General features: G+C 43.6%; 1 protein-coding gene across 3 annotated transcripts in view; it reads right to left on the reverse strand.

Annotated features, from left to right (window-relative positions):
• Positions 1 to 13,885, reverse strand: part of COL21A1 (collagen type XXI alpha 1 chain) — a 209,249-nt gene that overhangs the window by 114,714 nt on the left and 80,650 nt on the right. For 2 of the 3 annotated variants that reach the window (XM_045008463.1, XR_006577691.1), the window contains exon 10: positions 7,597 to 7,659. In XM_045008463.1, coding sequence (XP_044864398.1) covers positions 7,597 to 7,659 — 63 coding nt within the window. The remainder of the gene's footprint in view (positions 1 to 7,596; positions 7,660 to 13,885) is intronic. The other variant, XM_045008464.1, reaches the window with a different exon arrangement.

Below are 13,885 nucleotides of genomic sequence, written 5' to 3' on the forward strand. Positions count from 1 at the left end.
GAGCTGGTGATTACAGCAAAAACAAACAAAACAAAACAGAGAACTTCAGCGACTATTTTTTCACATTTAACAAATGCACTTTGATCCCACTTACATTCATTTTCCATGAATATTCTAGGAAACAAGTTTACTACAGAAATATTCAGGGAAACAGCTAATTTTAGAATAATGTTTGAGAATATTCATGAAAAGCAAATTTTGAATTTGTCTAGCACAAGAAACCTAATTCTAAGAGATACACACATCTACTCAGAAGATATACACATACAACATGATTTCTATATCCAACCAATACTAAATAACATAATTAAATTGTGAATATTGAACACTTGCAATGAACTGCTCATGAATGATCTTTAAACCACAGACAATTCATTGTAATTATTTGAAACTAAGCTATTTTTTTAAATGAAAAAAAATTAATTAAATACATTCTTTATGTACTATCTGTAAACAAAGAAACAAGCAACACTTGTTGCCCCACCATACAGTTCAGAGACAATGAATTCCAGAAAGAGAGAGGCAAACTGGAGGGAGTTTAGAGAAGAGCATCAAAACTGAGCTGGGGTCTGGAAGTACTCACTTCCCGGGAAAGATTATAAAATACTACATCATAACCTCAAGTTTTTCATACACACATAATTTGATTAAACAAATAACATGAACATGATAACCATCTGCAAGCATATTACAGGGTAAGAGCCAAAAAAGCCTTAGGGTACCTCAAGGGGATATAATCAGGAATAACAAGATTAAAATGAGCAAAGGAAAAGGTATCCTAAACAAGACACATTTCCTAACACTAAGGTCCTAGATACTATGGCGAGGGACACTACTGAAAAAATGAAGATAAACAGATACAGAGGTCTATTAGACTGCACAAAGGTCTCCTGCACGGACGGGTAAAAGTCCCATCGTTCAAGTCTAAAAAACTAGACTGGAAAGCACTCAAGAATCTACTGTAAGAAACAATAATGCACTGGCTAGGGTTGGAGATGATCTAATAGGTCTGCGATTTGTTCTTACAAAGAACAAGTGCAAATAGCGACAGCTGAATATTCGCAAAATAAGTCAGTTCAGAAAACTGAAGTATTTAATCAAAATTACTTCAACTAATATGTTTCAATTCAACAAATTGCTGCAATTTGTAATCTCTCACTTTCTCTCAAATTGCTGTAATTTTCTCATTTGTGAATCAGAGGTTCACAATTCTCCTCTACTGTTTTGAGATAGTTTTGTAAATCTTTTCCATGTTCACAGAATGTCCATCTTTGTAAATCATGACTCACTAGTAGGAAAAAAATCATGATTGCCAAATTCCAAGGTTACAGAAAGACTATAGAATCAAGTTATTTTTCCTCCATAATTTGTTATATTACAAGTTATGATGCTCGTGGGAAGATTAATAGTATTGAAACAGAAACCAAGAAACATGAAAGGATATGCAAAAATGACAACAATTGTTTCCCAAAATTGCTTTGAGTACGTCTTAACAAAGCCTATAGCAGTAAGCCTTGTTTCTTCAATAAGAAACAGTCAGGAAATGTATACCCTTGTACAAATATCTGTTTTCTGGAAATCTTAAACCGCAATAAAAAGAATAAATAAAATACAGTCAAATTCTGGCTGACATTGGACAGAGACACATGTTAGAAAACCTGTGGTCAGCAGCTAAAAGCAAAAGAGTGCCGGAATGTTGTCTATAATCCATCTGTCCATCACTAGGTCTCCTAAGTACCTATGGCACATATATTTGTCAAGGATTTCTAAGAACATCCTTCTGATCAGATTATTCCTACTCTTAGAAGGAACTAAATACACAGGGTTGTGCACATAAGGATGGTTGTGGCCAAAATAAATGTACAAATTGCTAATGATTTTGCAGAGAAAATGCACATTCAAGGAAAAGAGTGGAATTATACTTAATTCCTGAGTGATTGAGGAATGGGCAAAGCCTTGACTTAGCCCACTGGCCAGCCCACAGGATGTGAAAATTTGCAGCTTGTATAGGACAGCAGAAAATTACTACCCCCCTCAAACAATGAGGGAATTTTGCCTCAGGGAGGTGTCTAAGTCACAATGCCTCAAGGGGCTATTACTAGGATGAGGTAGCTTAGGGCTGTGCCTAAAAGCACAACTGGATACTTAAGTGATATCCATGTCTTAAAACCAGATTATTCTGATTACTGATTTGAATTGTTTCACTCCACATCCATCTATTCCAATGTTAGCCAATATTTTCATTAACATCTTGGGTTAGAAATTAATGCTTTAGACCAGGGGTGAGCAAACTTTTTGGCCCAAGGGCCACATCTGGGTATGGAAATTGTATGGTGGGCCATGAATGTTCAAGAAATTGGGGGTTGGGGTGAAGGAGGGCATGAGGGCTCCAGCTGGGGATGCGGGCTCTGGGGAGGGGCTGGGGATTAGGAGTTGGGGGTGCAGGAGGGTGCTCCAGGCTAGGACTGAGGGGTTCGGAGGGCAGGAGGGAGATCAGAGCTGGGGCAGGGGGTTGGGGCACGGGAAAGGGTCAAGGGTCATCCTCTGGGTGGCACTTACCTCAAGCAGCTCCCAGAAACAGCAACATGTCCCCCCTCTGGCTCCTATGTGGAGGCACAGCCAGGCGGCGCTGCGCACTGCCCTGTGCGCAGGCACCACCCCTGCAGCTCCCATTGGCTGTGGTTCCCAACCAATGGGAGCTACGGGGGCAGCACTTGGGGTGGAGGCAGCATGCAGAGCCCCCTGGCTGCCCCTACGCATAGGAGTTGGAATAGGAAAGTGCCGCTGCTTCCGGGAGCTGTGCAGAGTGGGGCAAGACTCTGACCTCATTCCCCAGCTGGAGCGCCGGAGCCAGGCAAGCCCCAGACCCCACTTCCTGGCAAGAGTGTGAGGGCCAGCTTAAAATATCTGGAGAGTCGGATGTGGCCCCCAGGCTGTAGTTTGCCCACCTCTGCTTTAGACCATTTGAAAGCTAGGATTCTCACCTTTCAAAGAGTGTAAGTATTAATTCTAGCTCTAACAGCTTTCAGAATAATGGCCATTGCAATCTGGTGGTAATTGAGGCAAGGGGGATATATATATACACACACACAACAATGTAACCAGAATTCTGAGAGTCAGGAAGAGATATCCAACATATCACATGGCTAGAATTACAGAACATATGAAAGATGAGAATCTCAGCTTTTGAAGATACTGAAAATTTGTCAGTGGTCCCTTGGGTCATCAGTGCTATTTTAACATTCCTCCAGGACTTAATATACCAAGTCCTGGACTTCAGATCAGTGTAATTTTCAGTTCCTGGAAATAAGTACATTTCTTGTACTGTTGCTCTTCACAGTAATACTGTATCCAAAGGAATCACTATAATTATAATCAACCATCTGTCGTCCTCAAGTACATGGCCAAAATGTAACTAAGCAACCAAACAGGAGAAATTTGGACATTTTATAAAGTGCAGCATAGAGGTTTCTCTATGTAACTTGCAAAATTAATAAGCTTTACGGCACATAGTTCCAAACAAGTATTAATCTCATTCTTTCAACACACAGAAACTAAATCAGGGGGTAGTCGTGTTAGTCTGTATCCACAAAAACAAGGAGTCCGGGGGCATCTTAAAGACGAACAGATTTATTTGGGCATAAGCTTTCATGGGTAAAAAAACCTCACTTCTTCAGATGCATATAGAAGTGAGGTTTTTTTTAAGGTGCCCCCGGACTCCTTGTTGTTTTTACAGAAACTAAATGTATTACTATCGGTATTTAAAGTTCTTACTGAACGCAGAATTTTAAATGTTTTAATTAAGTTGTAAAAATGGCAGGTAATATCCTTATGAAAAGTAATAAAGATCAAGGCCACATCACTTACTGAGAGCCCAGGAAACTTGTAGGAAATATACCAAAATCTGTGGAAATGTTTTAAGAATCTGCAGAACATTTTTAAAGCAAATTGATCAAAATATAGATGAAAAAAATAAGAAGAGCTGCAAAGTTTGGACCCAAATACAGACTTTGCCAAAATCGGTGTTATTCTTATCAGAATTCTGGTTTCGGCCCATCTCTAGTTACCTGGTACATAACACCATAAGAACAGTGATACTAGATCAGCCCAATGGTCCATTTAGCCCAGTATTCTGTCTCTGACAGTGGCCGGTGCCAGATGCTTCAGAGACAATGAACACAACAGGGCAATTTTGAGTGATCCATCCCATTGTCCAATCTCCGCTTCGGACGGTTGAAGGTTTAGGGAGCCCCAGCACATGGGGAGGCATCCCTGACTATCTTAGCATATAGCCATTAATGAACCTATCCTCCATGAACTTGCCTAATTTTTTTTACTCCAGTTTTACTTTTTGCCTTCGCAACATCCCCTGGCAATGAGTTCTACCAGGCTTACCATGTGTGAAGAAGTACTTCCTTATGTTTGTTTTAAACCTGCTGCTAATTTAATTGGATGACCCATAGTTCTTGTGTCTGTGAAAAAGTAAATAACACTTCCCTATTTACTTTCTCCATACCAGTCATGATTTTATAGACCTCTATTATATCCCTCCCTTAGTCATCTCTTTTCTAAGCTAGACAGTCCCAGACTTTTTAATTTCTCCTCATATGGAAGCTGTTCCATACCCCAAATCATTTTTGTTGATTTTCCCTGCACTACTTTCAATTCTTATATATCATTTTTGAGATGGGAGGACCAGAACTGCACACAGTATTCAAGGTATGGTCATACCATGGATTTATATAGTAGCATTATGATATTTTCTGACTTATTATCCATCACTTTCCTAATGGTTCTTAACATTGTTAGCTTTTTTGACTGCTGCTACACATTAAGCAAATATTTTCAGAGAACTATCCACAAAGACTCCAAGATATATTTCTTGAGGGGTAAGAGCTAATTTAGACCTCATCATTTTGTCTGTTTAGTTGGGATTATGTTTTCCATTCCAATGTGCATTACTTTGCATTTATCAATATATAAATTTCATCTCCCATTTGAATTTCATCTCCCATTTTGTCACCCCATCATTCAGTTTTGTGAAATCCCTTTGTAACTCTTCTCAGTCAGCTTTGAACTTAACAATCTTGAGTAATTTTGTATTATCTGCAAACTTTGCCACCTCACTTTTCACCCCCTTTTCCCAATCATTTATGATAAATTGTTTGAACCTTAAGGACTCAACTGTATCGCCCTTAAACACAACTAGGACTCTCACTTTTAAAGGATTTTTTTGCAATTTTACTTGCCCTTCACCTTCCCAGAACAAGAGGGAAATTTGGAGAGGAGTTGTGACTCTGAATCACAGGTTCTTCCTGGTTCTTCTCCTGGGGTGGCACAGCTACATAGTACCCCATATACAGAGCTGAGCTGAAAGGCTCAGTCTAGTTCTTCACTGCTCATCTCTTCTCTCCAGTTTGTCCATTTCTGATAATACAGTGGAAATTTAACACAATATTCCTGCTGCAGTCTCACCAAAACTGTAGAACATTATCTCCATGACATGATGCCGCTGCTTAAACTGTATTAGCCTTCTCCGCAGTCAACTTTCCCCACCCCCTTTTTTGCCCATCTTTCTAAAGTCCCCTTTTTATCTTCATCCTTAATGATATTTGCAACTCCTTCCAATTTGTACCACCTGAAAATGCTGTGAACATGATATTTCCTCCTCTATCACATCAACAAGGAAAATTTTAAAACAAGACTGGATCTGTGGTACCCCCACTAGACATTTTCTGCAAATTCAATACATTGCAGTATAGCCTTGTCCTTATATTCTTCATCAGTTTTCATCTTACAATGCCAGTTTCCAAAGGACAACCCATTTATACTGAAAACTGAAGGCTTATTCCAGTTAACGTCTACCCTTCACCATCTTCTTCCATGTCCTGTTTGAGTGTTTGCACTTCCAGTTTGATCGTTATTCATATTATTTAAGATATGCATGTTGCTAGTGATGTGCATCAACAAGTCTTTCCTAATGTCCAAGGAACCATTTAAAGCTGATCATTTACTCCTCCCCAGTAAAAAACTAAAGACCAAACTGACCATCACCAAATTTGCCATTTTCTTTATAGGAACACCTGTCATTCGCCCACTGTTTTCATAAAACATACATTCATAAACCAACAATAGAAAGTTAATAAACAAAATACAGTGTGTGGGAATATACAGTATTTCCTGTCATATGTATTTCAAAGCAGGGTACTGTTTTTAATTCTAATTCTGGGATACTCTTGTACAAGAAATCCCAAACATTTTCGAGCACAATATAAGGGCCATATTAACACTGAGAAAAAGTAAACTGCTTATTGGGTTGTTGCTTTAAGCCATTGTATCCGTGCATGTCACATAACGAGATCAGTTCAAGATTTGAGCTTTGGATTCAAATCTCTCACAAATTTAGGGATGTTCATATCCTGGGTTTTCAGTCAGGCAAGCCTCTAGTTTCATGCTATCATTTCAATAGCTTTTAATCTAACATAATCAAAATGTTCATAGAATTGTTAAATTCTGATGCAGCTTAGTGTATAAGTCACAATGCTGTAGAACAGTGGTCCCCAACCTTTTTGTGGCCAGTAGCACATTCATGTTTTCAGAAGAGAGTGGTGGGCGCCAACAATTTTTCAAGGCTTATTTTGTATTTGTACATCATATTTAATATTCTTCCCACTCTGGGTTGAAATAATACATACGTTGTCTCTTATTTGAGCCACTCATTTTGGAGCAAAATGTTAAAAAAATAATAAATTGCAAAGCACAAGAAAACAGCAGTATCAGTACAGGAAGAATACTCACATACAGGGCCGGCTCCAGGCACCAGTGGAGCAAGCAGGTGCCTGTGTCAGCACATGCTACGGAGCAGCATTCGGTTCATTCTGCAGAGGCGGAGCGTTGTTGGGGGGGGGGGAGGTTGGCAGCAGTTCTGGGCAGTGCAGCAAGAAGCCTGAGAGAAGCTGCGCAGCCTGCAACCCCGGAGTACTCTGTCCCCAGCAGGCGGGGGGGCCTGGCATCTCTTCCCTGCTGGGCACTAGGTGGGCCCTGCGCTTGCCGGGGACAAAGAACACCGGCACCTGCAGCCCCGGAGTTCTCTGTGCCTGGCAGGCACGGGGCCGCGGCTTCTCTGCAGCCCCGGAGTTCTCTGTGCCTGGCAGGCGCAGCGCCGCGCTTCTCTTCTTGAAGTCAGAGAGAAGCCGCGGCCCCGCACCTGCCGGGGACAGAGAGCACCTGCGCCCACAGACCTGGAGTTCTCTGTCCCTGGCAGGTGCGAGGCCGCGGCTTCTCTCCGGCTAAGCTGCGGCCCCGGCCTGCCGGGGACAGAGAGCACGGGCGCCCGCAGCCCTGGAGTTTTCTGTCCCCAGCAGGCATGGGGCCAGAAGCCGCCACAGCCCCGTGCCTGCTGGGGACAGAGAGCACCGGCGCCCGCAGCCCTTTCCCCTGCTGAGTACTAGGCAGACACACATAAATGCACTACGCGGGCGCCATGGCGCCCGCAGGCACCGCGTTGGGGATCACTGCTGTAGAACATGACATTTTTTCCTTTGCAATTAGTTTTGCATTTACAGTACTTTATATGACTAAGTTTTTAGTACTCACAGGCTTACCATCTGGACCAGGCTGTCCAGGATAACCATGATTCCCAGGTTGTCCAGGGTCTCCCTGTAGAGAAGAAGTTACACATCAGAGCACAAAGAAATATGAAAGAGAAGTTTACAATTAGTTGAAAGTAACTTTTATCCAAGTATATTTCTGAGCTTCAGGAATTCAGGCCTTCAAGGAATATTGTTCCACAGAACATTGGCTGTAAGCCCAGATAATTTTTTTGGAAGAGTAATTGCTATAATACAAAGAGCCTGATCCTGTAATCCCTCTATGGGGAAATTCCCACTGACTTCTTATGTAAGCTTTGGAAGATTAGGCTCTAAGGATAGCACATAATATCCCATATTTAGGATGTTATAGAACATGACAAAGAAAACAGTAGAACTAAGAACAAATTAAAAAAAAACTCTATAAAATATGTTAGTCAATACCACCCTGAACCAAACTTCATCTGTTTGTAGGTCTCTACTAAGGATTATCCTTATGCCAGATTTTTATTGAGTTTGGCTCTAACTAAAGTGAAACAGCTAAGATGGACCTACTTAAAACCTTTTAATCAACAGCTACTGCCTCAAGGTGCTTATCCTTCGTAACCCCTCTCAGAGCTTTAGCCAATGCATACAGAAGTCAGTGGGAGTCTTTCCAACTATTTCAATGTGGTTTGGATCAGGCCCATAAAAAAGCAAAAGAAAACTGGAGTTTCCCAAAGATAACTAGACCGTCCTTATGATCAGAAAGCAAAACCACCAAAAATACTCTTACTCAATATATTAGCTCACTGTATTTGAACGCTCTCTGTTTCATTTACCAACAAAGGATCTGATCCTGGTCCTTTGTCGCAAACATCAATGGCAAAATTCCCATTGACTTTAAAGGAACAAAGATTGGTTCCAAACAGTTTACTACTGTAAGAAGTGCAGAGCACATGCAGTTCTGGAATAGTAAACCAGATTGTGTTCAGCCTTACACATTGTCAGCAAAATTACCGAGTAAATTCCTGATGATAGAGGAAGAGGAAAATCACAGATTGAGTTTTAAAGCCTAGTTTGAATTGGAAATGTGAGAAGTCATTTAACATGTAAATTGAGCGAGTTTAATATTGAATTCAACGACAAAGAATATAGAGTATCAGAGGGGTAGCCGTGTTAGTCTGGTTCTGTAGAAGCAGCAAAGAATCCTGTGGCACCTGATAGACTAACAGACATTTTGCAGCATGAGCTTTCGTGGGTGAATACATCTTGCATCCGAAGAAGTGGGTATTCACCCACGAAAGCTCATGCTGCAAAACGTCTGTTAAAGAATATAGAATCCCACAATAATGTCATTTATACAAAGTCACAGAACGTAAGCACACCTTTGAAAAATATTTTAAAACTGAGGTTCTGAAGTTAGTCAACTAAATCTACATTTAGGGACCTAAATAAAAGTGGTCTGACACTGAGAGGAGCTGAGCTAAGGGTAACAGACTCCACTGGGAATTCCAGATCATCAGCTGCTTCAAAAATTAGGCCACTTTCATTTAGGGGCCTAATGCAGATTTAAATGACTAACTTGAGACACCTACTGTCATGAATAGTTAGTAAAGGGTTAAAACATAGTACCTGGTGGACACCTGACCTGAGGACCAATCAGGGAAGAGAATTTGAAACTCCTAGGAGGGAACTTTTCCCTCTGTTTGGGGGGGGTCTTTGTCTTTAGCCGTCTGGAGTTACAAGGGTCCAGATGTTTTAATCAAGTCTACAAGTTTCCATCTTTCTGAACTAATTTCTTCTAGTCAAGATAGTGAGTATTAGAAAGATACGTTGTGTCCTCACCTAATAATCCTATGCTTGCAATTCTGTGTGTTTGTTATTGATTATTCTTATTCTGCTGTTTTGTGTACTGAGAAAGAGAGAGGATTCTCTCCAAAACTTAGCAAGGTTATACCCTATGAGTGTCCAGCTTGGGCTCATAGAGATTCTGTATCTTCTTGTTTTCCTTTTAATAAATTCTTTCTATAAAGACTTGATTAAATCCCTTCTACTGTGGATAGGGGGAGGGGCGAAGACACTCTCTCGGTGGTGAGACAGGCTTATCTCCGGGCAGAGAAGGGAGGGGGGAGATAGTTCCTCCTGGGTTTGATTCAAACAGTTGAATCAGGTATCTCTTTCCAGTGGCTAGGAGAGAGGGGGGGGGGGAGGTTTCCCTCTGATGAGTGGATCTGTATTTCCCCAGGGAACGTCTCTGGAAAGGGGAGTGGGAGGGGGAATATAGGGGTGTCTCGGCCCACGTAATCGACCGAGTGGTGGCAGCCTGAAGGAGACCTACCCTAGGATTTTGGGGTGGGGGGAAGACATGCGGGTCCTCACTTTGAAACCGCCCAGTTTCAAGTGAGGGTAGACTCCTGACATGGTGGCAGCGGAGTTTCGATCCCATTGTTAGAAGGAATTTTTTTCAGCTGGGCTACGCTGAAGGGAGCATTCTCTTTTTCTTACTTGTCGCTTGGACAGGCAGCTTGAGAAAAAGGTGGTTTTGAAGCAGTTTCAGGGTTAGAAGATTTTCAGTTTCTTCCAGGGCTTTCTGTTACAAAGCCCCCTGTGGAGCGGTGTTTTCGTCCATTGTGAGACGAGATATCACTCAGGATTCCTAAGGTGGGGGGAAGTGCTCGACAAAGTACATTCCCATCCAACAGGAAAAACAGGTTTGGGGGGGGGGAAGAGACAAACCCTCCAGCCAGGTTTCTGTTTTTTTTTTTTTTTTCTCTCCCTGTGTCTTTTGAAAGGATCAGAAGACAGGAGAACACCAATCCCTGAGGAATAGACCAGATTTTTCTCAGGGGTATTGTTAGCAGCAGCCTTTCAGCTGGGCTGCTGAGTACAGCAACTCAGAGCAGAGGGAGACAGAGGAATTTTTTTTTACTCTTTCCCTCTTTCTCAGTACAAAACAGTCACATTACACAAACCACAGTTTGCTATACAGAGGATTGCTTTATCTTTCTGTACTCAAGTTATCATAGCCAGGGTTAGGGACTGTCAAACACCACAAACAGTTCACGGACTGCAGAGGGGTGTGGCCAGCGCCAGGACACAGACACAATGAGTGCCAAGGCCGCATCTAAACTGGAAACAAGACACAAAGAACTGCAATTACAAGACATGGAATTACAATTAAAACTCAAGGAGATTGAAATGAAAGAAAAAGCCAAAGAGGCTGATCACAAGAGAAAGGGAGATAATACAAGCCAAAGAGGCTGAGCACAAGAGAGAAATGGAGAAAATACAAGCCAAAGAGGCTGAGCACAAAAGACAACTGGAGTTGAAAGACAAAGAACTGGAAATCCAGAGACAGGCTCTGGAATTAGAAAAAACTAAACAGCAAACTCCACCCAATCCAACCCCTCTTCAACCTAATGATCAACCTTCTCGGAGAAAATTTCCCGCCTACAGGGCAGGTGAAGATGTTGAGGCCTTCTTAGAAAACTTTGAAAGGGCCTGTCTGGGATACCGTCTTCCTGAAGCAGAATACATGGTAGAGCTGAGGCCACAGCTCTGCGGACAATTAGCCCTGGTGGCAGCTGAAATGCCTAAGGGCCAAATGAACGACTTTCAACTATTTCTAACCAAGGCCAAACTCAGAATGGGCATCACCCCTGATCACGCCCGTCAGCGTTTCAGAAACCAGAAATGGACACCAGAGGAGTCATTTCCAAAACACGCCTCCTACATTGAAAAGCATTTTTCTTCCTGGTTAGCAGGAGCCAATGTTCAAACCATGGACGAGCTAACCCTCCTGATGATGATGGAGCAGTTCTTGGATGGTGTTCCGGAGAACATTAGACGCTACATCCAAGATGGTAAACCAAAAACTCTCACTGAGGCAGGAGAGATTGGAGCCAGATGGATGGCATCAGTAGACAACACGAAAGCTACTGCCAAGGGGAGCGAATCCAACAGGGTACACACCGACACTAAACCCTACCGTCGCGGACCAATCAAACCCACACCTACAACCCACGGACAGTCACACTCTACCTCTTCTTCTACCTCACCAGTCTCCAGTAGACCAACACAAACCGGTGACCCATCAACTGGGCGATGTTTTCAATGCAATGAATTGGGGCATATCAAAGCCAAATGCCCAAAGAACCTAAACCGAGTGCAACTCCTTGCACCTTCACACCAAGGAAAGCCGGACATAGATGTATCTCAAATACCCTTAGAACATAGGGAAACTTTGAGAGTGGACGAAAAGGAGATCATCGCATGGAGAGACACTGCAGCACATGTGTCAGCTATCCACCGAACCTTCGTGGACCCCAAATTCATCAACCAGAAAACCAAAGTGACAATTCGACCCTTCATGTCAAAACCTGTAACATTACCTACTGTACGTTTACCTGTCCAGTACAAGGGCTGGTCAGGGAAGTGGACTTTTGCTGTCTATGACAACCATCCGATTCCCATGCTACTGGGGAACGACTTGGCCCGACACATTGAACAGCAAAAAACAGAGGGAGTGGTTACACGCAGCCAAGCCAGACGAGCTGCCGGACCCATCCCTGTTCCTGAGCCATCCACCGAGACCCCGTCTGTGTTACCAGAGACCCAGACAGAGGTGGTGGAACCGGATCCCAGGCCAACACCTACAGCAGCCATAGTACATCCAGTCCCAGAACCGGAACTGGAAGAGCAACCAGCGCCAGCACCGGCGCCAGCGCTTGCAACTCCACCGCCAGAGGGCGCCAACGGGCCTGAACTGGCAGAAGCAGCAAACAACCCTACCCAAGAGGCTCAGCCGGAGCCTGAAATGACACTTTGTGCACCAGCGGGGAGCGGTCCACAGTCAACGGAAACAACCTCATCACCTACATCGCTTCCAGAGGAACTGGTGTCTCCCGCCTCAAGGGAACAGTTCCAGAAAGAGCAGGAAGCTGATGACAGCCTCAAGAAAGCATGGGCGGCGGCACACAGCAACCCACCGCCTCTCAGCTCTACTACCCGATCCCGGTTCGTTGTGGAGAACGGACTGTTATACAAGGAATTTCTTTCTGGTGGACACCAGGAGGGCTGGCATCCTCAAAAACGGTTGCTCGTTCCGACCAAGTACCGGGAAAAGCTCTTAAGCTTAGCCCATGATCACCCTAGTGGCCATTCTGGGGTGAAACGAAGCAAAGACAGGTTGGGAAGGTCCTTTGACTGGGAGGGGATGGGCAAGGCGGTAACCACTTACGTCCGGTCTTGTAAGGTATGCCAAACGGTAGGAAAACCCCAAGACCAGATCAAGGCCCCTCTCCAACCACTTCCCATAATGGAGGTCCCATTTCAGCGAGTAGCTGTGGATATTATGGGTCCTTTCCAAAGAAGACCCCCAGAGGAAAGCAGTACATACTGACTTTTGTGGACTTTGCTACCAGATGGCCGGAAGCAGTAGCTCTAGGCAACACCAGGGCTAACACTGTGTGCCAGGCCTTAACTGACATTTTTACCAGGGTGGGTTGGCCCTCTGAAATTCTTACAGATTCGGGAACAAACTTCCTATCAGGGACCATGAAAGACCTGTGGGAAACTCATGGGGTGCATCACTTGGTTGCCACCCCGTACCATCACCAAACTAATGGCCTAGTGGAAAGGTTCAATGGAACTTTGGGGGCCATGATCCGCAAATTCGTCAATGAACACTCCAATAATTGGGATCTAGTGTTACAACAGTTGCTGTTTGCCTACAGGGCTGTTCCACATCCCAGTTTAGGATTCTCACCATTCGAGCTGGTGTATGGCCATGAGGTTAAGGGGCCATTACAGCTGGTAAAGCAGCAATGGGAGGGGTTTACACCTCCTCCAGGGACTAACATTCTGGACTTTGTAAGCAACCTTCAAAACACCCTCCGAGACTCTTGGGCCCTTGCTCGAGAGAGCTTAAAGGATGCTCAAGCGGAGCAAAAGGTCTGGTATGATCGACATGCCAAGGAGCGGTCCTTCAAGGTAGGAGACCAGGTCATGGTCTTGAAGGCGCAACAAGCCCATAAGATGGAAGCGTCCTGGGAAGGACCATACATGGTCCAGGAGCGCCTAGGAGCTGTTAACTACCTCATAACATTCCCTGATTCCTCTTTAAAGCCTAAAGTGTTTCATGTTAACTCTCTAAAGCCCTTTTATCCCAGAGAATTACAGGTCTGTCACTTTACAGTTCAGGAAGGAGATGACACCGAGTGGCCTGAAGGTGTCTACTACGAAGGTAAACGAAATGGTGGTGTGGAAGAGGTGACCCTCTCCACAACCCTACAACGTCTACAGCGGCAACAGAT

This window comes from Mauremys mutica, chromosome 3 (assembly GCF_020497125.1).
Source record: "Mauremys mutica isolate MM-2020 ecotype Southern chromosome 3, ASM2049712v1, whole genome shotgun sequence".
NCBI lineage: Eukaryota > Metazoa > Chordata > Testudines > Geoemydidae > Mauremys > Mauremys mutica.